Here is a 21,888-nt window from a genome sequence, read left to right on the forward strand (position 1 = left end):
TGATATAGTTTAATTTTAATTCCAGCCACCTCCGTGCTCATTGTGTAATGCATTGCGGGATAATGCTGTAAATCTACCCCCACGCTCAAGCTTCTTACATTTTTACATTACATTATTGAGACGCAATCAGTAATCAATCAGTTAAATTGACAAAAACTACCCTTAGTTATGAGACAACAGAGAAAAAACGCCCCCCTACTGTTGAGAAAGCAGAGATTGTACTTGAGCTGAGTCTCTTTGTCATCTCAGCTTTTAAGAGCCTTTTATCTTCTTCGACGATGAATTTGCAGCGCAGGGAGGCGTCCCCTGTCTCCGTCCAGAGACGATTTGTAGCGATGGTTACTAAGGGGCGTCATTGTTTGTCCTTGAATGGGCTCCCGCGCTGAGAACAATATAATTAGCTGTTGTCTCGTGGAGGAAGTGTGGTAAGTTGTTTTCTTCACAGAGTGGTAACCATGAAACAAAGAATGCTCCGATTTTGTGGAATAAGGCGCAAAATTCTGGCACATCTGCCTCACATCTGGGGAATAATTCTGACAGGGAGTTCAGCAAATATCAAGACTGTGCTGTTTATCCCCATCGAAATGACAAAACCGGCCATCAGACGGCACCTTTTACAGCTGGTGGGTGGGTACGGAGACATTTTTAACGGACCTGATTCTTAATTTATTTGCTTCCTCCTCAGACACAAACAACATTGCTTGGAGTTTATTCTTACACATTTCAAGACAATTGACTCTAAATGATGGTGTCAGGAGGCGTGATCACACAGTGAGCGTCGGAAATATGTGTTGGCTTTTACAGTCCACACCTCACATTCCTTGCGAAGGTTTATCATGTGGTTTCGAGGCAGGACCTGAGCAGACACTACTTGGTGGTATAAAAACTGAACGCCTGAACGGAGAGAGACGACAGCATCAGCACTGATACAGGAGAGCTAATACGCACAGAGGATGGATGCAGAGATGCTTAGAAAGACACAAAACTTGATTATCTGTTAAAGTTTTTTACTCCTCTAGTAATGGACTAAGACACACACCGGAAAATGGAATATAGACTGGAGTTAATGGTGCTTCTTGTTCTGCTGACAACAGCTTCATCTATTGCCCCGAGCAGCAGCGACCTCGCAGAAGCTGTGGTAAGCAAATGTGAAACAAACAGCAGCTGGAGATGTAGTTTATTAATATTAATGTAAGAGCATACTGTAGGTCTGCGGGTTCAAAATATGTACAAGATACGTGGAAGCTTTTGAAATTTGATCCACGGGAACTCTTTTGAGTTGATTGATGGACGCGACTGTAGGCAACACTAACCATGACTTTGGCTGACGGGCAACAAATTATTGTGATGTTACCTGTGTCACTGATCAACCTTGCTTCATCTCTGTATTGATTTTAGCCAGGTGTGAGAGAGAAAAGGGTAGGGAGGCGGCACAGAAGAGAAGGAATTATTAGCAAGCAAATAAAACTCAAGAAGCATTCACCTAAAAGCATAATCACATGATGGATGCAGGATGGCCAGCGGATGGAATGGACAGAGCCAGCAATCGATATATAGAACAGCTCAGTGGGTTGTTATAAAGATAAGCAAGAGCACGACGTCAGTGGTGACAGGTGTTTGTACTGCAGGTGAAAAATATGGAGATGAATACAGTTTTGTAGGACTGGTGCCGTCCAGGTCTGGACGGGACACAGTCAGTGAGGAGGAAAAGACAATCAGGACGGGACACAGAGAAAGAGATGCAGTGTAGGAATGCATGCAGTTTGAAATGAACAACGGAGAGAAGTGTCTCAGCGGCATAGACCTATAGTAGGATCTAAAAGGAAAGTTTTAGGCCTAAAATGTAGAGACGATGTCTTTCCCTCAAACTAACATCTGACTCCACAGGAAAGGAGCCTGAAGACTGAAGACTTTATTATCAAACATCTAGGAACTACACTTTAGTTAATTATATTTTATTTTCTGTTTTATTGTACCCTTTCTCCAAACTGTGCACAACATGACATATGTATGTGGAGTTCAAGGTCTTTAAGATAAGACAGAGAAAGAAGAAAGTATTTTGATGACATGATGTTCCTCATTCTCCCTTGAATTTAATAAATTCACCCTCCTTCTATCTATTACAAATGGCCGCTCTTCCTTCAGGCCTATCTAAGGAAGTATGGCTACCTGCACATCCCACTGGACAGCAAAGGCCAAAACCACACAGCTGAGCAAATAGTGGAAGCCCTGAGGTAAACCTGTCTCATCCGTTTTCACCATCCTTGTTCATTACCCAGACTTTGCAAGTTGATTAAATGTTGTAATCTTCTCTTTTTGATTAACAGAATCTTTCAGAGAGTCACTAACCTGCAGGTATCCGGTGAACTGGATTCAGCCACGCTGGCGATGATGAATAAACCTCGCTGTGGTCTAGAAGATTCCTTCAACAACAGATCTCTCAAGTATCGAGTCATGGGTGGGTAACTGCATCCACGAGAGACATGCAATGTGCAACTATGTGTGTCACATTAACTTAATTTATAACTGAACAGGTTTCTGGCGTAAGAAGACGCTGACCTACCGCCTCCACAACTACACTCCTGACCTGGGCCTGGGAAAGACACGCACGGCAATCCAGACTGCTTTTAAGTACTGGAGCGACGTGTCGCCTTTGAGGTTCAAGGAGCTGCAGCAAGGGAAAGCAGACATTAAAATCTCCTTTCACAAAAAAGATAAGACGTGTCCCGTGCCCTTTGACGGGCAAGGTAGGAGCAAAATGTGGTCCTCCTTGAATGTCTTAAAGAAACTGTGAAAGGTTTAATCTCCGAGGTTTTGTGTTGAAGCGTTTAGGTGTGAATTAGACGTTCTAGTGTTTAATTAGGGTTTGTCCCTCATCTTCAGGTCACGTTTTAGCCCACGCTGACGCCCCTGAGTCTGGAATTGTGCACTTTGACGAGGATGAACTGTGGACAGAAGGGAAGAAACAGGGCTCCAACCTGAGGATTGTTGCTGCTCATGAGATTGGCCATGCTCTCGGCCTGGGCCACTCACAGTACTACAGCGCGCTGATGGGACCTTTATATAACGGATACCGCTCTGACTTCAAGCTACATCCAGATGACATCCAAGGGATCCAGGCTTTATACGGTATGAGCAGAATAATGTTATTACACCAGACTATGATATTTTTTTTTATTGTTGCACATTGCATAAATAATATGTCCTTCTCCAGGAAAGCCAGAGAAGACTCCTTCATCCACAAGTCCAGGGCAGCCAATGCCAAAAGGAGTTATTCCTGATCCTTGCAAGGCCTCTCTGGATGCAGTTATGCTGGGTATAGAGGCTCTGAAGGCTCTTGAAGAAAACATAGCCCGCCTGAAGCCATTTCATAGATATTTCGCAGATATTTCATTATCCTGCATGCTGTCCCTTCAGGCCCTTCGCAGAAGACATATATTTTCAGTGGGCAGTACGTGTGGACAGTGCTCAGCTCTGGCCGCAACACTCCCGTCCTGATTTCCTCACTCTGGAAGGAGCTGCCAGGGAGCCTCAATGCAGCTGTTCACTCTCAGCGGACTGGCAAGTCCTACTTTCTGAAAGGTGGATTCATTTCATAGTTTCATAATGTCTCACAGGGGTACAATAAACATAGCTGGGAAAGTTTCATTACAAGCGTCCACATTGTTTGGCGCGTATTGCCGTGTCTCCAGAATATTGTCTTTGCTCTGCTCACGTTCTTTCACAGACGACAAATTATGGAGATACACAAACTTCAAACTGGACCACGGCTTCCCCAGACGCTTGTCCAACATCCCCTCAAACATCGACTCAGCAATTTACTTCAATAAGAACAAAAAGCTGATCTTTTTCAAAGTGAGAAAAAAAAACCACGTATGCTTTATTATATTTTGTTCGCTGAATATCCAGTTTCTATAAATAATCTCCTTTTTATTTTAGGGCTCTGGATACTGGCAGTGGGATGAAATCGGTCCGACAGACTTCAAGTCATATCCAAAATCCGTTGGGCAGCTCTTCCGAGGGATACCCAGCAACATCGATGCTGCAGTAACGTGGACTAACGGCCTCATCTACATATTTAAAGGATCCCAGTACTGGCGTGTGAATAAGCACCGCCAGGCCGTGGAGAAGGGTTACCCTCTCAGAACGGCCTCTCGCTGGATGCAGTGTGACGACTGAGCCACCAGAGGCCAACACAAACCTTGTCTCCAGTGATCAGCTTAATGTCACTGAGAGAAGCTTACAGCGTGTTTTATTATAATTATTATTATTATTATTCCTGTCAGAATTATCTGCTTTCACTTTCACACTGTATATGTTCAAGACAGGAGAGCTCACATCTTTTACATACACTTTTTTCAAACATACTCTTAAAACTTTCCCAAATCTTAATAAACTCTCGGTCCGGAAAAGACTTGATGAAATATATGTAAATGCATTTGCTCACAGAATAATATCTATTACTGCTCCTACTACTCATTAACATCCACCACTCAGGCTAATGCAGGACACTGCATCGTTGCTAAGAAAAGACAGTTTTTGCTACATATCATTAATCATTGAAACCTCACAATAACTAGTTTACTAACCCTGTCGGTTTATGTGTTATTTAACATGTGTGTACTGTATGTAACGTGCGCTACACCGTGGCAGGGTGTATTGGTGGACGTGTACTGTATTACTGTGTGCATATTTATTACGGTGTCTGACGTATATGGATTGTATTAAAAATGTTTCCAGACATTTTAACATCTGGCTAGGGGCAACAGATGTGAACTGGTAGTCTGGTCAAACTAATACACAGGTATTTTCATATCAAGATCTCTAATAAAGCTAAATATTGCTGTTACTGTACAAGGATTTCTGGGACGCCCACGCTACTTCTATCTGGTGTCTTAATCGGCCAAAGTAGGTTAAAACACCTGTGCGCACAAAGGATCTTTAGCTGATTGTCAAGCCACACATGTGAGCTTGCAGAGTGACTCACCAAATGCAGGGAGACAGGATTAGATGTGTAATGCAGCTTATTTAGTGTAAACTTTTGGTCTAAATCTGAACTGTTCCAATAAAAATATGTTTGTTTTGATAGCTACTGGGAGCTTCTACTTTTTGCCCCATTTTATACGATTTATAAGGAGCCACATTAATATGGGAAATACAGTATTCAGGTTGAAGTAATGCGGATGTAAATTTTAAAGAATGTTTGGTTCTTAAATGCAGACAAGTTTTTGGAAAATAAAACAGTAAAATCACACATGCACTTGTTGCAAATGAAAAGATGGTTTTCCTGACGCATAGTTATTTATGATCTTTGACGTCACCTAAAGATGTACAATCCCTCCTCGACGTGACCCAGAGGATTCATTTGGTTTAAGAGCGTAGTGCCTCCGGCCGTCAGCAGCTTGGCAGCGCTTGATTCCAGCCAATTTGAAAATGGGCAAGGAGGTGGTCATGAGAGGAGCTAAGGCAGGTGTGTGACGCCAACGCAGACAGGTAACAATCTGTACGAACGCCCACCTGTCAGCCACTCTAGCCACGCAGCTGTTATGCTAGCTTGATGTAACAAATGAGTTATACAGGACAGTATAACAGTACAGTAAAGGGGAAACCGCTTCTTTACCAGGTTGCAAAGGTGCTTATTTCTGCTGTATAGTTGGACATTTTATCCTGTCAGTCTAGGAGTTGACTTCCTTTTGGAGTCGGCCATTTAAGCAGTTTAAACAACAGATTTTGACACCTGAAGCGATTTTTTTCACCCACAGACGGAGGTTCCCCCTCTGGTTTGACCAGTGGCTAAAAGTGGCTAATATTAACACACTCTGAAGTTCTCTAAAACGATTTCCCATAATGACGACGCAGCCTGACCTCGATGAACATGAACATACAATAAAAATAACTGAGAATCAAGCTGAACTGTTTTCTTCAAATCATGTTTTATTGGTTTGCTTTTCAGAATCATACATGTTTTATTTACAACCTTAATGTTATTGCTCGTGCTGGTATGAATGTATTATTATTTATTTTATTTTTTTACAAAAGTAATACTTTAATTTCAAACATGTCTAGACACATTTTAGATCCAGTGACATGGACAGTTTCCTGGATGACGCAAACGCACTTGTAGAGTAAAAGTTTGTCATGTCTGTCATGTCTGTTTGTCCCAGCTCGTCTATGAGGCATAAAGTGTCTCGGAGGTGAACGGCTCAAATGGGTGTAAAGACTGCGGATGTAGCATTCAGTTGTCTCGTCATCATTCAGAGGATGATCTCCAACCTTCTCATATTACTGATGATTATCGCAGCGAGTCGGTAAAGAGGATTCACAGCAGAGGTCTATGTGGCTGAACTGCTTCTGTGAAAGTGAAGTATTCAAAAGGAATACTGAATTATCTGCCTGATGTAAACGATTTCTCCAGTACGTGCGGTTTTACAGTCCCTTGACACTGTGTTCGTTCAGGCTGTAAAGACGGGAGGCAGTTGTCAGAGGCACCATGGAGCCAGTCTCAAAGTCAAAGTCAATAAGAGTATGTGTGATAGTGCTGAGGCTGCTGGTGGAGGAGCCTGTTCCCATCTGGCGCTCCTGAAGGCTCTGCAGATAACTCTGAAAGGAGAACAGGACAAAGACACACTGTTACTGCACTCGTCCTCTACTGCACGGAAATAAATCACACACGATTTCTTCTGCGATCAAAAAATAAATTGTCGGTCTTGGTATTTGCTTTTGCAGAAATAAAAGCTGACTGAAAATCTCGTGGATGATTTTAAAGACACTGACCGGAGCCAGGACGTCCCCAGCGTAGCGCTTCAAGGGTGGAGGCCTGCGCCGACGGTGTGGTTGCGGCCTTCTTCTGCACTCTCTGTAATTGTGCTTCTTGACATATTTCTTCTGGTTTTTTTGTGGAGCTGGGGAACACCCAAAGAGTAGATCATGTAAAAGGATGAATGTGCAGTATCACAGGGGAGTTCTGGTCGCATATTTAACACGAAAGCAGACTGAGCTTGAATGCATCAGTGAGCAGCTTGAGATGAACTCACCTTCTGTGTGTGAAACTCCTTTGGAAATAAAGAACCACTGCACCAGAACACCAATGAGACTCAAAGCAGGGAAGACCCCAGTGATTGCCCAGTTGAACCAGCAGAGAGGTCGAGGGGCATCTTGACGAAGTGTGTAATAGACCTGACCTGGCAGAACAAACGCCCCCATCAGGTAGTCCATGCACAGCATCACGGTGGTCGCTCCGAACACAGACGTGTAAATGATGCTGAACAGTTTCTGCCACAGAACTGTCAAAACAGCAGCAGTGACGCTGGCAGACAGGACTACACTGAAAGGCACCCACACGGGAGTAAGGCTGTGAAACTGTCCAATAACCACCAGGATGAAGAGGGAGAGCAGGCTCCCCAGTTGCAGGCCGCTGAGGAGGAGTCCCATAGTGGACACTAGCATGGTCATCAGTCCACACAGCACGCCCACGCCCAGGCTGATGCCTGCCTTCGTCTCCATCCCCAGCTGGACGTTCAACACAGGCTCCTTGTGGTACAGCAAGAGAACGGCTACTGAGCCAAACATGAAACCTGAGAAAAACATGACCATCTTGAAGCAGCGGTATCCTGGAAAGAGGAATTGAAACAAAGTTAAAAATCTGCCAATCAGCGTCCATATAACATAGGTTTAATGTATAGATCAAAGAATGAAAATGACATCATTTTTACTTCTAAGTATAAAAGCTTTTATTGTTTTTCAAGCATTTCATGTGTCTGAATTTCCCCTTATTTTTAACATCAGTGCCAATTTCTCAACAACCAAACCCACACATCAGTCAAATCTTCAAATCTTCACATAGCGGAAACACTGTGTGGGTGTCGCACAATTTTGTTTTTGTTCCGTTTAAGTTGCCCGAAATATTACAATCGATTAATTGTAGCGCTTTATATCGCAATTAATTGTAAAATCGAGTAATCATGACATCCCTTGTCGGAAGCCATTTCAAACACACTATTCAGCATATTTAACAGCTACTGCTGAAGAGGCAGAGAGCTGACAATAAAGGAGACATCTGTGTTCTGGTCAGAAGAGAAAAAAGAGCTAAAACACAACCTGCACATTTCTAGCACATCTCTGAGGTTTACATGTGGAAACTCCCACACAGAGTTACAGTTACATACCCTGACTACATCACTGAAACCAATACACAACAATAAGAGCTGATTGGATGCCGATGGATCAGGTCTGTGAAATGTACTGTATGTTATACATGAGAAACTGCAGCCACCATGGTCTTCCATTAATATTTGTCATATCAGGGTGCTGAGATCTGAGATGTGCATGTATAAGTTTAGACAAAAGCAGGCAAAGTAATTTTATGGTTTATTTCCCTTTATGTGATGTTATAAAGCTGTCTGTGTTAATTCTCCCTGGGTGAATAATTATAATCTGCATTTTAATACTGAATCTTTTTTGTCATTTAGTGTTGATCTTTTTATGTTAGACAAGCGTCTCACCACTGCAGCTGGCTATCCCGATACAAGCCCACGCGTGTTGTGTAATTTTATGTAGCATGGCACGATGGCTAACCTCAGAAACCCCCAGTTAAACAACAACACAACCTTCTCCGACACCACTGAACCTGCTGTTTTTCTTTAATTTTTTTTTTGTTATTTACATTGTTTTAACGCTGCACAAGCGACGCTAACACACCATCTCTGAGAGTTACTGGGGACGCAGACCTTGGCAACATGTGTGTTTGCACAAAGTCACATGTTTTAGGGAGCAAGTCCACAGGACAAAGCTCTCCTAATCACGCATACACACTCACAGTTTGTGTTCACTGAATTTGTCTCCACATATTTTGTCAGTGAAAACACAGACTGGAACAATAGTGCCTTTTTATACTGTGATTACTCATTCATTTTGTGCGCACCATAAAACCGTAACTCCACATTGAAGTTATTCACTGGAGCCTGAACCCTCAGGAGTTGTCACCACTGTGACATCAGTGAGGTGTCATTCAGTGCAACAGGTGGCACTTCATATATGCTGCCCCTGTCAAATTCGGACACAGGACTTCCCATCTGCCTCCTCCAGCTTTGGGCTTATCCACCCTAAACCCCTGGCAGCCTGCAGACACCTGCCAGAAGGGCTTTAAGCCATCAGGTGAGATAATGAGACATTTAAAAAACAGCGTGGGCAGGTAGATGTCGGAATAGTTTCTCTAAGTATTCTGTCGTCATTGTGAATACATACCAAAAAAGCAGTAGATGAGGCCGAATGAAAGGCAGACAGAGCAGACAATAGTTGGGATGACTTCATACTTCATGTTAATCTCCAGAGTGCATATTCCCACTTCGGTTAAGCCAGCTCCTGGCTCCTCAGTAGCGTTCAGTGGAGAGACTGCCATCTTGGAGGATTATTAGTTCTGTTGCTGTGCAGCTGGTTTGGATGCAGATCTGCTTTGCTTATGGAAGGGGTGGAACTGGAAAGTCCTGCATGTGGCATTCAGGGAAAGAGGAAGATCCTGAACTGAGAACATGTACTAAAATGTTTCCTGTTGTGCACCTGCAAAAAGAAACAATAGATTTCAGCCTCCATAGCAAACTGCTCAAGTTTATATGCTCCTCTGGCTGCTAACCTCAATAATCATCATCAGGTCTCGACCATCCAGGGAAACAAGATATTACTTCAGTTCAACTTCAGCTGTCATCATGCATTAAAATGACACATTAGTTGTTATTAAAGTGAACACGGGGATAGAGGATATGGCTCTTTCAAATTTGCGTTTCCCTGTTCAGGAACCAGAGAAGGAAACTGAGGATCCCCTCCAGGTTTCTCCTTTGTTCAAGAACAGGATGCAGATGAGGAAATGACCCGGTGACTCTGGGCCATCGTCATTCAGACGTATTGTTCTGACCATATGGTCAGGTGCTCAATAGTAACAGTTTACTGCACCAAAATAACAAAAATAAATAGCACAACAATAGTGCAACATATTCTATATATTAGAACAGACGCTCTCACATATTATGTACGTATAAGTAGTAAGTAACCTAATTCTGCGTAACTGGATTATTATAAATGATTAGTTGCTTTAATGTTAGAGCTTGTAAAGCTGGTGGGAAATTTTGTGAATCTCTGGTCAAACATAATCGTTTGTTTATTATATTTTCCAATGAATAAACTGAATCTGCAAATGATAACTTAAGTTATTAAATAAATATAGTGGAGTAAATGGTCCAGTGTTTACTTCCGAATTGTCATGAAGACAATACACACATTCAAGTAAAAAACAAGTACCATAAAAAGTAATGCACTTCCTAGTGTTTTTTCCCCAGCTCTGGGAAACTGTAAATCTTAGATTGACCGTTTCTTTAATAGCATAAAGAAATGAATCGTGCTTAGACCGTTGTCTAATTGCACTGTCTAGCTTCAGAGTGTGTTACTGTAAAGGCATTGTAAGCTGTTGAGGCAGATCTCACGATCAGCAAATGGAATTAGAGGAGCTTTAGCAGGTGACCGATCCTCCTGTCAGCTCCCTGTCCTTTTGTCGAGGTGAGTGTAAAACACAATAACACTTTTTAACAGCTAAATATCTGCGACGTGATAAATAAAAGATGACTATGACAGATGAAAAACTTCCAGAAATCATTTCTTTTATATTGTTAATTTCAAGAAACATGAAATAATAGAGAGTACTTTTGTGGCCTACCTTGAATGAAGCATAGCTTCATGGAGTAAACGTGAACTTTATGAGAGCGTCGTCATCCGTAGTTTTCGGTCAATTCCAGTAAAACCAACAGAGTCAGGAGTTTATGTGTCTGTGTTTCCCTCTGAGAGCTGTGGGTGAGACTCAGCGTCCAACGCACTAAGTCCCTCATCTGTGCTTGTAAACAGCTGACGCCTGACTCTGAGAGAGAGACCATCTGCCCCCAGCGTCAGTAAGAGGCTGCTGCCAAGTCCAAGGCCGAGCCAGCTGAGAGTTCAACTCTCACTACCCATGACCCTGCCGGAGACTCGCCTGTTATCAGCTCAGAGGTTTTTGTCTCTCCGAGTGACTTTTCATTATGGCAACTTTGGAAAACAAAGATATTAGTTTGGACCCCGACCCCAGGGAGCTTCATACACAACCTAATTTAATTCCTTTCTTATTAGATAGCTTATACAAGGAATCTATCATAGTGTGTGTGTGTGTGTGTGTGTACAGCTATCTATCCGAGGACCAGTTTAAGTTTTATACCATCAGATTGAGGACTTTTGTGTAAAGTGAGGACATTTTGGCCTGTCCTTACTTTTTGTCTGTTTTGAAGGTTAAAACTCAGTTTTAGGGTCTAAGTGACATCGCTGATATGAGCAAATAACACAGCTGTTGTTTCATAACTTATTTTGAGCCTATATGTGAGGCTGTTGTTGGTTCAGGTTCTGGACAAGTGGCTTAAGTGGTTGAAAATGACAGATGCTAAGCCACAAACACAGCCCTATATTGTATTAGCTTATCAGGCTAATGCACATGGCACATATAAACACAAACAAAACGTTGTGTGACTGTGCTCTTCTGATCACAGTAATAGAACTTGATTTAAGATTAAGAATAATCAAGAAGTAACAGAAGTAGAAAATGTCTTATACATTAAAAAGAAAATATTATAATAGAATTCATGTAATATGAAAATATAAATATTTTACATGTGGTAAATAAGTGATTTGTTGCTTGTGTGCAATAGTCATATTACCGCTCAGTGAAAATTGCAATTTTAAATGTTTGCTTAAGCTTTGAACAACTAGCACATTTTAATTCCTGAGTTTCAGAGGTGTTGCAGGCAGATCCGTCTGTTGATCTTTTTACAAAACTAGGCTAACTATTCACTCTTGTTTCTAGTCTTTGTGCTAAGCTAAGCTAGCTCTCCTGGTGCCAGCTTCATCTGCACTGTACAGAAATGAGAGTGGTATCAATCTTCTAATGTCATTTTCAACAAGAAATCACAATGCTGCTGTTCACATTTGCACATAAAGTAAATAGTTTGTGTGAGTTTGGTAGCAATTGCTCCTGCTTTGAATTACCAATTTTAATTTTCTCTCCTGTGGTAAAAGAAGCATCAAAATCAAGGCAACATGACACAATGCTTCCTTAATGCCAAGATAATTTCAAATTGTTTAACTTTTAAATTTTCCCTCCACAGGCTGTCTCGATTTGAGCTCATGCATCTACAGTAGGATTAAGCTGTAAGTTAACACTCAATCAAAAGGGATATGGTGCAGACAGTTTACAGCGTGGTAATATTTGAGGCTGTTAAATAAAAGTCTTATTTATAGGCACCACGCAGATATAAATATGTGTTCTGCTGAGCCACACAGCAGACCTCGCATCTTGTCAGCAGCAAAGTTATGACACAAACACATCAAATCTCAAGGGGGAAGGAGCAGATTAATAATGACAGCAGTAATAGTCATAGATCTGCAGGGATACTGAGCTGCATTGAGGTTTACATAGCCATTGAAATGGAACTGTCTGGCAGAATTAAGATCCTCTTTTGATAAGAGTAATAAAGACAGTACCTGCCTGTAGTGCTTTCATCAGTCAAATATGTCTTTCTATTGTCTGCTCAGTGGATCAAAGGATGGTAGGCTTTTTAAAAGTTGAGCCATCAAGGTAAAAACTGACAAAAGTGAGAAAAGGTGAATATTTAATTTATTTTTAGCCATTTAAATCAGCTGGTGGGTCTGTCTTCTACATTGGTCCAGGATGAAATGTTTCCAGAATTATTCTCATATTTTGTACAGATACTTATGACTCCTTTGACTTTTCAGGTGAAGTGTATCCCCAATTGATGAAGCTAGTCGAGAAAATGCAGTCCAGATGTGTGTCTCCCCAACTGATGAATTATTAACACTTTACATTTTAATCTTGCACTGTTATCAGATCCAAAATTAAACTTTTATGACCAATTGACTGGAAAGTTGACTTTATTTTATATTAATGCCATACAGCCACTGTTTTTATGCTGATATTCCCACATGTGGCCTTTGCAGGTCCCATATTCAGTTACCCACTCGTTAGCATGCTAAACGTATAGCTTCATTTGACCACCAAACATTTTTTTCATGTCGTAAATATCAGATCATGATTTCCATCTGAAGGCAGTGTAAAATACACAAAGAGCTTCTTGGCAACACATTTAACGAACAAACTCAACCAAAGGCAGAATTTTTCTCCAAAGAACTCATTTTAGAAGGGAAAGTATCAGCAAAAGGAAAATGACTTCTCCTGAATATAGACCATGGACAGGCTAGTTCACTGTAGAAGTACAACTCTACTCTGGAAATCACAAAATAATAAATACTGAAGGGGTAAAAGTACAGTAAAGGAGCACTTGTCCTCCAGGGACATATATAGAATGCATTTATAACAGCGCTTTTATGGTCTGGTTGCTTCCTGACATTTTAAAACATAGGGTTAATCAATTCATGAGAATCAGACAAGTGTGTCTTTATGACGTACGTGATTGCAGGGCAGAGAGTATTGATTAGGATTATTTCACATTTCCAAATGGACTGTGTTTTTCATCTTTGGAGATCCATTAAAGGGAGGTTTTATTGATTCAGTTAATTAAAATACACAAGCAACTGTTAAGCAACAGTACAGTCACAGTGACAGATGATGGTCAGATAAAAAAAAAAAAAAAAAAGCTGTCATGAAGCAGCTACAGTGTGTGTACCTAGTGATGTTGTTGCTGAGTGCCTTAGGCTTGAAAATGTCCTGAAATAAGATTCAACTGTTACATTAACCTGAATATGTTTATGAATAATTTATGAGTAGAAAAGTCTGAGTTATTCTCAGCGTTCACACTTTTTAATATGACACAGATTTTCATTTAGTCAGTCCTGTAAGAACACTGACATTCATTAGACGTTTTAGATTAAAATTAGGTTCATGAACATGTTCTATAATTAAATGCACAGATTTTTCGCGCATGTGATGACACTATCAGACACAATCCGTTCGTGATATGGACAGGCAGACTTCTACTTAATGCGGCATACATGACCACTGTGTCTGAAGATTATTAATGTATTGCCTTCAGAAATTTTTATTGAAGGAGTGCTCTCATGTCCCTGTGTTTCACATTATGCAGCAGTAACATACTCACGTTATGTGCATTAAACACAATCCAAGAGTTTTGTGAAAATCTCAACACATTTTAACAAATTAACTTTGTATTCAGGGTCATCTTTTTTCTGAGCACTTGATATTTTTAATAACTTGGAAATGTTACATCTCAGGCAAAAAAACAAACAAAAAAAACATATTGATCTTACAAAGCTACAAACTTGATTGGTCGATAGAGGTGTCAATCATTAAAACAGACCAGTCGGTTCAAGGAGATATTCTCCTTTGAGTTTCACCGAAGTCGTTCTTTTACACACGGTCTGCGTGAATGAGTCCAAACTTTTATTTAACAACTGCTATTTGTATTTAGTGATATATGTCAGTGAAAATAAATTAGTTTTTCAGGCTGGTACTTGAGAAAGGTCAAATGGCACATATGGTGCCAAAATGTGACAAAAAGGCATAATTTGTGATTCCGCCTGGACATAAATGGACTAGAACATCTCTGAAATTGTTCAGCTTCACCTTTTTACCATCTGCTTTTACATTACTAATTCAAATTTGAACTGGGCTACTAACCCACATATCAGGGGTGGTTTTTACTCTAAATAATGTGTTTTTTTTAGGCGAGAACAGAAATTTATATTCCGGGTATTTTTTCTCCGACACAGTAACATATATCTTTATTCTGACACTTCAATTCTGACTCACTCGCATTTGTGTCAGAGGTGACAAAAATTATTCATACAGCCCTTAGAGTTGTGAAGACATAACACATTTATTATTATATGTTATTTTTGCACAGGAGGCAGAAAAATAGGCCTCAATACAAAGAGGTTAAAAACTCTTGAAAGATAAATAGACAGAGTGAGGATGAAAGCACATTTCACATATCCTCTACAACACTACTATACTATCTATAAGGGCAGACTTCAAGGTGGGGTTGAACAAGCAAAACACAAAGACTCAACCAGCCCCTGTGAACATAGAGTATACAGCTGCACATATCTTATCCACCATCACATTAATCTATAGAGCAGGACTGAAGCTCAGGCCGTCTCATAGCAACCTCCCCTTAACCTCCTGCCTGAATGAGATCTCTGATGCTAATGACATCCTGATTCTGCGAGGTTCAGAATAAAAGAATAAAATATCGTTTCAGTGTAGATTTACAAACTGTATAAAGGTTAGGATGCTTCCCTTTCGGATCTGAGTCTGTGTTGTTGTTTGATGAAGAGGATTAAACCATAAATCTTAAATTCAACACACTGAGGGGTTTAAGATGCCCACCATCGATAAATTTGCTGTAATAAAAGGAGGATTTTCTTTTCATACACACATGGACACAGCAGTCAGGCTTCACTTCACTTCGCAGTGTGTTCATACTTTATTCAAACAGTTTGTCATATGACAAAATTCTGATTAAAATGAGTGTGGAGCAACACTGTAAACCTTACACTCATTGTTATCATTTCAACCTCATATCAACAGATTTTGTAGTTCTTGTTATTCTTGGCCCTGGTTCAGTCTGAGGCAGTGCTTATAATATGGGAGATCTGGGGGCTGTAAACAGGAATATAATGTTTCCATGGGGTCAGTGTGTTTGTTATAGAAGAGGGAGGAAAAATGTGATTCCTCCCAGAGGGCTACCTGGAGAGGCTGCAGAGTAACAGACAAAACACATTGAACATAATAAAGGGAACTGGCACCATTAAAAGTATGTAGAAATAGTCATTAGCATCTATTGTACTCATGGACATTAGTGCAACTATCACTGAAATACTTGAGACACAAGTCCTGGAGTAAAAGTTTTTATGTAACTCACCTGTTTAAATTATATAATTGCTTATAGTTGTGGATACATAAGAATGTGGTGCTGCGTTCAGTGACAAATGAGTGACCCCACAGGTTGCTAGCAGTCTGCATAGGGACCACTGGTTCTGTATAAGCTAGGAGTTCAGGGGAGTCAAGCACTTTCAAGATGGCATCCTCCAGAGTCACCACACACTCAGCTTCAAAACGTATCTTGAAGAACCACTTTTAAGAAAACGTTAGGGAAGATCCACCCATCTATAAATACGGTCAGTGGTTTAAGAAATGAAGTTAAACTAAATCTAAGAATAAATGTGTCAGTTCTGTCAGTTTAGATTTCACTATGCTTGAGGTCATGAACACATGGCCAGACATTCTCCCTCAAGATTTAGACAGCAGAAATCATGGTTCTGTTTATCACAGAAAGTCTTCCAGGTCCTGAAGCAGCAAAAGAGCCCCAGACCATCACACTACCACCACCAGATTGTACTGCTGGTATGATGTTTTTTCAAGAACAGATGTAAGAGAAGAGGGAGATGTAATGAGACACACCTTCCAAAAAGTTCAACTTTTGTCTCGACAGTCCACAGAGTATTTTCCCAAAAGTCTTGAGGGTCATTAAGAGGTTTTCTGGCAAAACTAAGATGAACCTTCATTTTCTTTTTGCTCAGCTGTGGTTTTGGTCTTGAATTCAGGCCATTTAGCGCAATCTCTTTCTTATGGTGGAGTCATGGACACTGACCTTAACTGAGTCAAGTGAGGCCTGCAGGTCTTTGGATGTTGTTGTGGGGTCTTTTGTGACCTCTTGGATCTCTGAGCTCTTGGGGTAAGTTTGGTTGGTCGGCCACTCCTTTGACAGTTCACCACTGTTGCATGTTTTCACCATTTGTGGATAATGTCTCTCTCTCTGTGGGTCACTGGAGTCCTAAAGCTTTTCTTATAAGCTTTTCCAGACTCATAGATCTCAGTTACTTTCTTTCTCATTTGCTCCTGAATTTCTTTGGATTTATCAGCATGATGTCCAGCTTTTGAGGATCCTTTGGACAGGCGGGCAGGTTGTGAATATAGTGCAATATGTAGGAAGGATAAAATACACTGTGTTGTATAGTTCAACCGTTGTCATGAATAAATAAACACTAAAATAATAGTAAAAACGGTGAAATTTATGTTAAATTATTTCAGATACATGCAGACAGCATACAGTGTACTCTCTCACAGAGAGTTTAGTTTGTAATATTAATATGGAAAAGGGGGCAAAGTGTAATTTTGTATCGTGCAAGTCCCAGACAGTGTTTTTAAAATGATAAGGTCAGACAAGGACAAAATCAACATAATCACATAACAATGTCCATAACACATTACTGAACACTTCACTTTCAGTCAACAACACGCACAACAGTGTCTGATAAGATGAAATGTTTTCACAGGGACCAGCACAGGAGCTTGTCTAGTGTTGAAAGGACAATTTCTCTGGTGAGTGATTTTTTCCGGTATTTACCTTGTTTATTTTCAATATGATCAACAAAGGTAATGACTGAAATGGAATCAGAGTCCTGGTGGCAAACAGATACAACACCAGTACTTCAATAAATGAATCAGGCAATCGGTCCATGTTTAATGGCCAATCCATGTGGGAAAATGATGTCTCATCCTCCCTGAACCACTCTTTATCAATTTGAGCCCCGTGAATCCTGACACTGTCATCTTGGATTATGTCATCAGGGTTCATCACTTGATCTCTCTCACTTGAGCTTCTCTTCTTACCGTGATGTTGGTTCCCCGCTATCCTTCCAGTTTTTAATAATGCCTTGGACAGTTCTTAACCTGATTTTAGTAGTTGCTGCTTGAATCAAGAATCAAGAATATTTTCTCCACTTGATGCATACCAATGATTTGACCCTTGTCGAATCATCGCCAATCAGCCCTTGTCACTAACACTTTTCCATGACCATAAGATGTGTCGTTGTACACGGTTGTTTAAGAAATGAGAAACTACTCATTGCATCAGTTGGGGTTAAATAACTTGTTGCCTGCTGAAAGACAATCACCCATGCAGTAATTATTCAATAGAAGGCTTGTTCCTATTTGCTTAGTTAAATCCAAGTGGTAACTTTTTTTCACCAGACAGTGTACTATTATCTCTCACTTGAGTGTTATTAAAACCTAAAGTAGATGTATCTATATTAAATGCAAATATGTTTTGTGTTTGGCATCCATTTCTCAGCGGACATTTGACCTGTCACAGTAGGGAAAGGTTAAATGTGCCTGCAAGCCATGACTGTGAACCAGCACGCACAAAAGCAAGACCTCCTTTAGGTGGATTGCTGTTGTTAATAGACCTGGGTTCTCCCAAGTCAAAATGTCTGCCAAGAAAAAAATATTTTAATAAATGATTGAGGAAAGTACATGTTTCTTGCAGGTGTTCACATATTGTATTTTCCGTTTCTTCAGAACTTCATTATTTGATATCATTATGAACAGGGCTTTCGTAACCATGATTGAATATCTAAATTGTACTTTTTAGATGAGAAAATATTCCCCTGGAGAAAAACAATGACTTTGTTTAATCAAACATAGCTGAACAATTATGCAGCAAATATTCACAGACTGTGCTGTGCTGATTACAAGGAAACTTTGCAAATGGGACATTTGTTTTCTTGGCTCAGGTTCACACATGGCTCCTGATTCATCTGCCAGACTTAGCTCTATGAAGAAGATTTTTTGTGTCTTTTTTACATTTAGATTTGTTTTGAATAGTGTTTTTCCCCACTTCAGATGGCTCTTTTGGAAAATTTTCACTTGTTCTAAGAGCAAAACACTTCCTTTCAAAGTGCTGGAATAGCCTGTCACATGTGTTAAAACTCATACCCCACCTCCCTGCTTCATGCCGTAATTAAGTCTGCTTTCTGAGTTCTGTAGGAGCTCCATTTCATTCAAACACGGGATGTTCAATGGTGAGACAGAATAAACAGCCTCCTCAGTGCAGTGTAATGGGTCCCCTGAAACAACACAAAATAGTCCGGCTGCCCTATTTGTGTCGATACTGAATAGACGAGCTCTTGACAGGTAAATTATTCACTCTTGCAAAAGAACAGCTCATCCTTCTATCTAAAGGAAATAAAACGTATAATTCTGGCTGCTGTCTATCATCCTCGATGTTACTCATCACATTATTTATTCTAAATGTTAAAATAAAGTATACTATGTTATATAGTGTTTCTGATTCACATTGCATATTTTAAATTAATTCACGGTATGTTGTGGAAATCTGTTTTCAGTCTGTTTTTGTTTGTTTAATTATTGATTTTATAGTCACTGTAGATAGACACACTACCAGTTGAGGTCTGCCGTGAGAGCTTGGACTCCTTGAGGAGCGTCATGGTCAAAGAAGCGGCAGCAGCGTGTTTCACCTCCATGTACTTTGTTCGTATTTACCCTACAAATCCATATAGACAGTACACCACTGCTCTCCTAACACCAGACGAAATGGTTGATTGCACCATTAAAATGCTGCAAGAGTGCACCGAGAAGAAGAGACTGATGTGCAAACATCAGCCGCTGCAGGGCACCTCCATTCAAAGAGTGGAGTCTATCAAAAGTGATGTCGCAGAGGGTTTGGATGAGAGACCTGCTCCAGACCGCAAAGTGTCTGTAACAGGCAGGATTAAGAGATTTTTCACAGAGCCGCCTCTCAAAGCGTCACCTCTTGCACCAACACAGACGCCCGACGTTACAGAGGTCACCCCTGTGGAAGCCTTTGTGCCTCTGGACACAGCTTCAGTGTCCACCTTTGCATTTGACGACAAACCTGAACAGGATCGAGAGCAAAGGAAGAAATATTTGTGAGCAGTGTTACAAAGGACCTGATTTCACAGGGCCTTAAAAAGTCCAAGATGACCTGTGCTATAGATTCCCTGATGCCATCCGCCAGCGGATGTTCACCAAAATCTGGGATGAGGTCCAGCGGAAAGGTTTTTAATATCAGCTTGAACAAGTTGAAGAACATGGACAAGGCCATTTTCAAGGACCTCCACAAAACATTACACTGCTCCAACACTTCTCTGGTCTTCTTTTAAAAAGCAGCTGAAGAGACAATCAGAGGAACCTGACACCATCACAGAGTTGTTCGCAGAACTTTCAACTATCCTACACACGGCCCCACAATACTGGTGTTTCTTCATCGTCATCTGTAAATATTTTGGTACATTAGCATATTTGCTGTTATATAGTTTCTCTTGTCTTACCTTATTCCATATGTTGTATTTTGCACTGTTGCTCAAAGCTCACCCACTTCCCCTCCTCTTCCCCTCCACTGATTGCTGCGAGTCACAGAGCAGCGGAGGGGTTGGTTTCTTACATCTGGGGACACCTTCTCCTCCACTAGTTGCTGCTAGTCAGCGAGCAGTGGAAGAGGTGTGGCGACACTTCCTGTTCCTGACTGCCTGTTTGTGGGTTTATCTTTTCCTCTGCTGGTATCCGCTTGAAACAGACCAGTGGAGCAGGACGACACCTGTGACCAGGTCAGGATTTGAGCTCATACCGTCGTCTCGATGGACACCAGTACCACCTGACATCTAGAGGCCCAGGGACTGATTCCCTTTGGCATCTGCGCTGCGGCTTACTTCTGTTCACCTGCTATCAAAATATCAATAAAACAAAAACAGTTCGCATTTTTCTTTGTGTTAAGTTAAAAACGTTAAATAATACAATTATATTTTAAACAATAAATATATGCAGTACATACTCTATACAATAAACTTTGGTGCTTTAGTTTCAATATGATGGTGAAATTTACATGGTTGTCTACTGTCGTTAATTAGCACCTTTTTGCAAATAACACTCAATATGTTTACATGTGAAAAAAAAAAGAATTATTGCCTTAATCCGACTATAACTGGACAACTCCAATCAAAGTCCACTTAAATGCGTTACTCCAACTACTATCAGAGTTCTCCTTATCCTATCCTGAGGGATAGCGCACATCTTAACTACACCATAAGTAGCGCGCACATTATATATGAGATTAAAAAAGCTGTACCACTAACCATCTTGTTGTTTGAAATGCCGATCTGCTGCACTCCAGTTGTTGATCGTAGATTTATAGTAGTAGTATGAGTTGTTGATTATATGACGTAATAGGTCAACTGGAAAGTGCGCCTTATTAACCTGCTGAAAAAGTATTGTGGAGGAGGAGGACATGTTCCCATCAGTTATTCAATTTTCTCTGCTGCATGTAAACTGGGACAAGGACTGTATTCAGAAAGTCGAATTTCGAGCATAGCTCTTAGAAGCTGAGCATCCATCATCGGGACCAATACATGAAAAGCCAAACATTAAATAATCAGGGTCAGACCTCCTCTGTCCTCCGCTCGCCCCAGACTCTGTGTCCTCTCTCACTTTCATTTGAATTTCCCTACTAAAATCACTGTAGTTAGCTAACCAGATCTTCTTCCAGGTTTATATTTTTTCAAGCCATGCCTCCCCTGTAGCCCTCTGGCGCCCCCCAGGGGAGGCACACCTCGCACTTTGAAAACTGCTGATCTACGTCACACCTGCAAATAAACTATTATTTTCATTTTTTAATGTAGTAAAAAAAAAAAAAAGTACTTAATTAATGTGCAATTACTACTGCACTATTGTTTAATTACACCAGTTACAACGTAAAATTAACATCTCAGTAACAAGAGCCTCTGAACTTTTTTACTCTGAGTGACCCCAAATGTTTTTGTCATGACCGTAACAAATTGTGAACGCACTCTTCACATCTGTGCAGAATCTATCAGGTCATTAGAGTCTTGCTCAGTGGTGACGTCCTAGCTTCAGATTCATGATGGTTCTTGGTTTATTGTGTAACCATAATGTATTAAGGTGTGTGAGTCTAATAGTGTCTTAAATGTGGAGAAACCATCTCACCGTCGATGAACTGGGATGAATGAGTTTATAAGCTGCTTAATGTAAGAGACAGATTTGCATTAGCG

At 40.7% G+C, this 21,888-nt stretch overlaps 2 protein-coding genes across 3 annotated transcripts; one reads left to right on the plus strand and one right to left on the minus strand.

Moving 5' to 3' along the window:
* Positions 1–712: 712 nt before the first annotated feature.
* Positions 713–5,086, plus strand: LOC125016841 (matrix metalloproteinase-19-like). The gene is made up of 9 exons (XM_047599616.1): positions 713–1,138; positions 2,146–2,234; positions 2,328–2,458; positions 2,535–2,747; positions 2,884–3,129; positions 3,215–3,316; positions 3,418–3,582; positions 3,728–3,855; positions 3,940–5,086. Exons 1-9 carry the CDS (start codon positions 1,046–1,048, stop codon positions 4,177–4,179), a joined length of 1,407 nt encoding a protein of 468 aa, XP_047455572.1. The 5' UTR covers positions 713–1,045; the 3' UTR covers positions 4,180–5,086.
* An 835-nt stretch (positions 5,087–5,921) lies between these two features.
* On the minus strand, positions 5,922–10,909 carry LOC125016924 (transmembrane protein 198-like). Of its 2 annotated transcripts, none has more exons than XM_047599815.1 (5): positions 10,703–10,909; positions 9,244–9,482; positions 7,035–7,610; positions 6,775–6,902; positions 5,922–6,600 (listed from the first exon to the last, which is right to left on the minus strand). In XM_047599815.1, the coding sequence occupies exons 2-5, from the start codon at positions 9,395–9,397 to the stop codon at positions 6,427–6,429; spliced, it is 1,032 nt and encodes a 343-aa protein (XP_047455771.1). In that variant the 5' UTR covers positions 9,398–9,482; positions 10,703–10,909; the 3' UTR covers positions 5,922–6,426. The 2 variants fall into 2 exon arrangements, with proteins under 2 accessions (XP_047455771.1, XP_047455688.1); XM_047599732.1 differs by having other exon boundaries at positions 9,244–9,555.
* Between the last annotated feature and the right edge of the window lie 10,979 nt (positions 10,910–21,888).

This window comes from Mugil cephalus, chromosome 1 (assembly GCF_022458985.1).
Source record: "Mugil cephalus isolate CIBA_MC_2020 chromosome 1, CIBA_Mcephalus_1.1, whole genome shotgun sequence".
Lineage (NCBI taxonomy): Eukaryota > Metazoa > Chordata > Actinopteri > Mugiliformes > Mugilidae > Mugil > Mugil cephalus.

What these genes read in the sequence shown, in the direction of transcription:
- LOC125016841 (XM_047599616.1), top strand. Translation starts at nt 1,046, where the DNA reads ATGGAATATAGACTGGAGTTAATGGTGCTTCTTGTTCTGCTGACAACA. An exon ending in GCGACCTCGCAGAAGCTGTG is followed by an intron (nt 1,139 to 2,145) that starts GTAAGCAAATGT and finishes CTCTTCCTTCAG; the next exon opens with GCCTATCTAAGGAAGTATGG. An exon ending in AAAAGCTGATCTTTTTCAAA is followed by an intron (nt 3,856 to 3,939) that starts GTGAGAAAAAAA and finishes TTTTTATTTTAG; the next exon opens with GGCTCTGGATACTGGCAGTG.
- LOC125016924 (XM_047599815.1), bottom strand. Translation starts at nt 9,397, where the DNA reads ATGGCAGTCTCTCCACTGAACGCTACTGAGGAGCCAGGAGCTGGCTTA. An exon ending in AGGAGTTTCACACACAGAAG is followed by an intron (nt 6,903 to 7,034) that starts GTGAGTTCATCT and finishes GGTGTTCCCCAG; the next exon opens with CTCCACAAAAAAACCAGAAG. An exon ending in CTGGGGACGTCCTGGCTCCG is followed by an intron (nt 6,601 to 6,774) that starts GTCAGTGTCTTT and finishes TTCTCCTTTCAG; the next exon opens with AGTTATCTGCAGAGCCTTCA.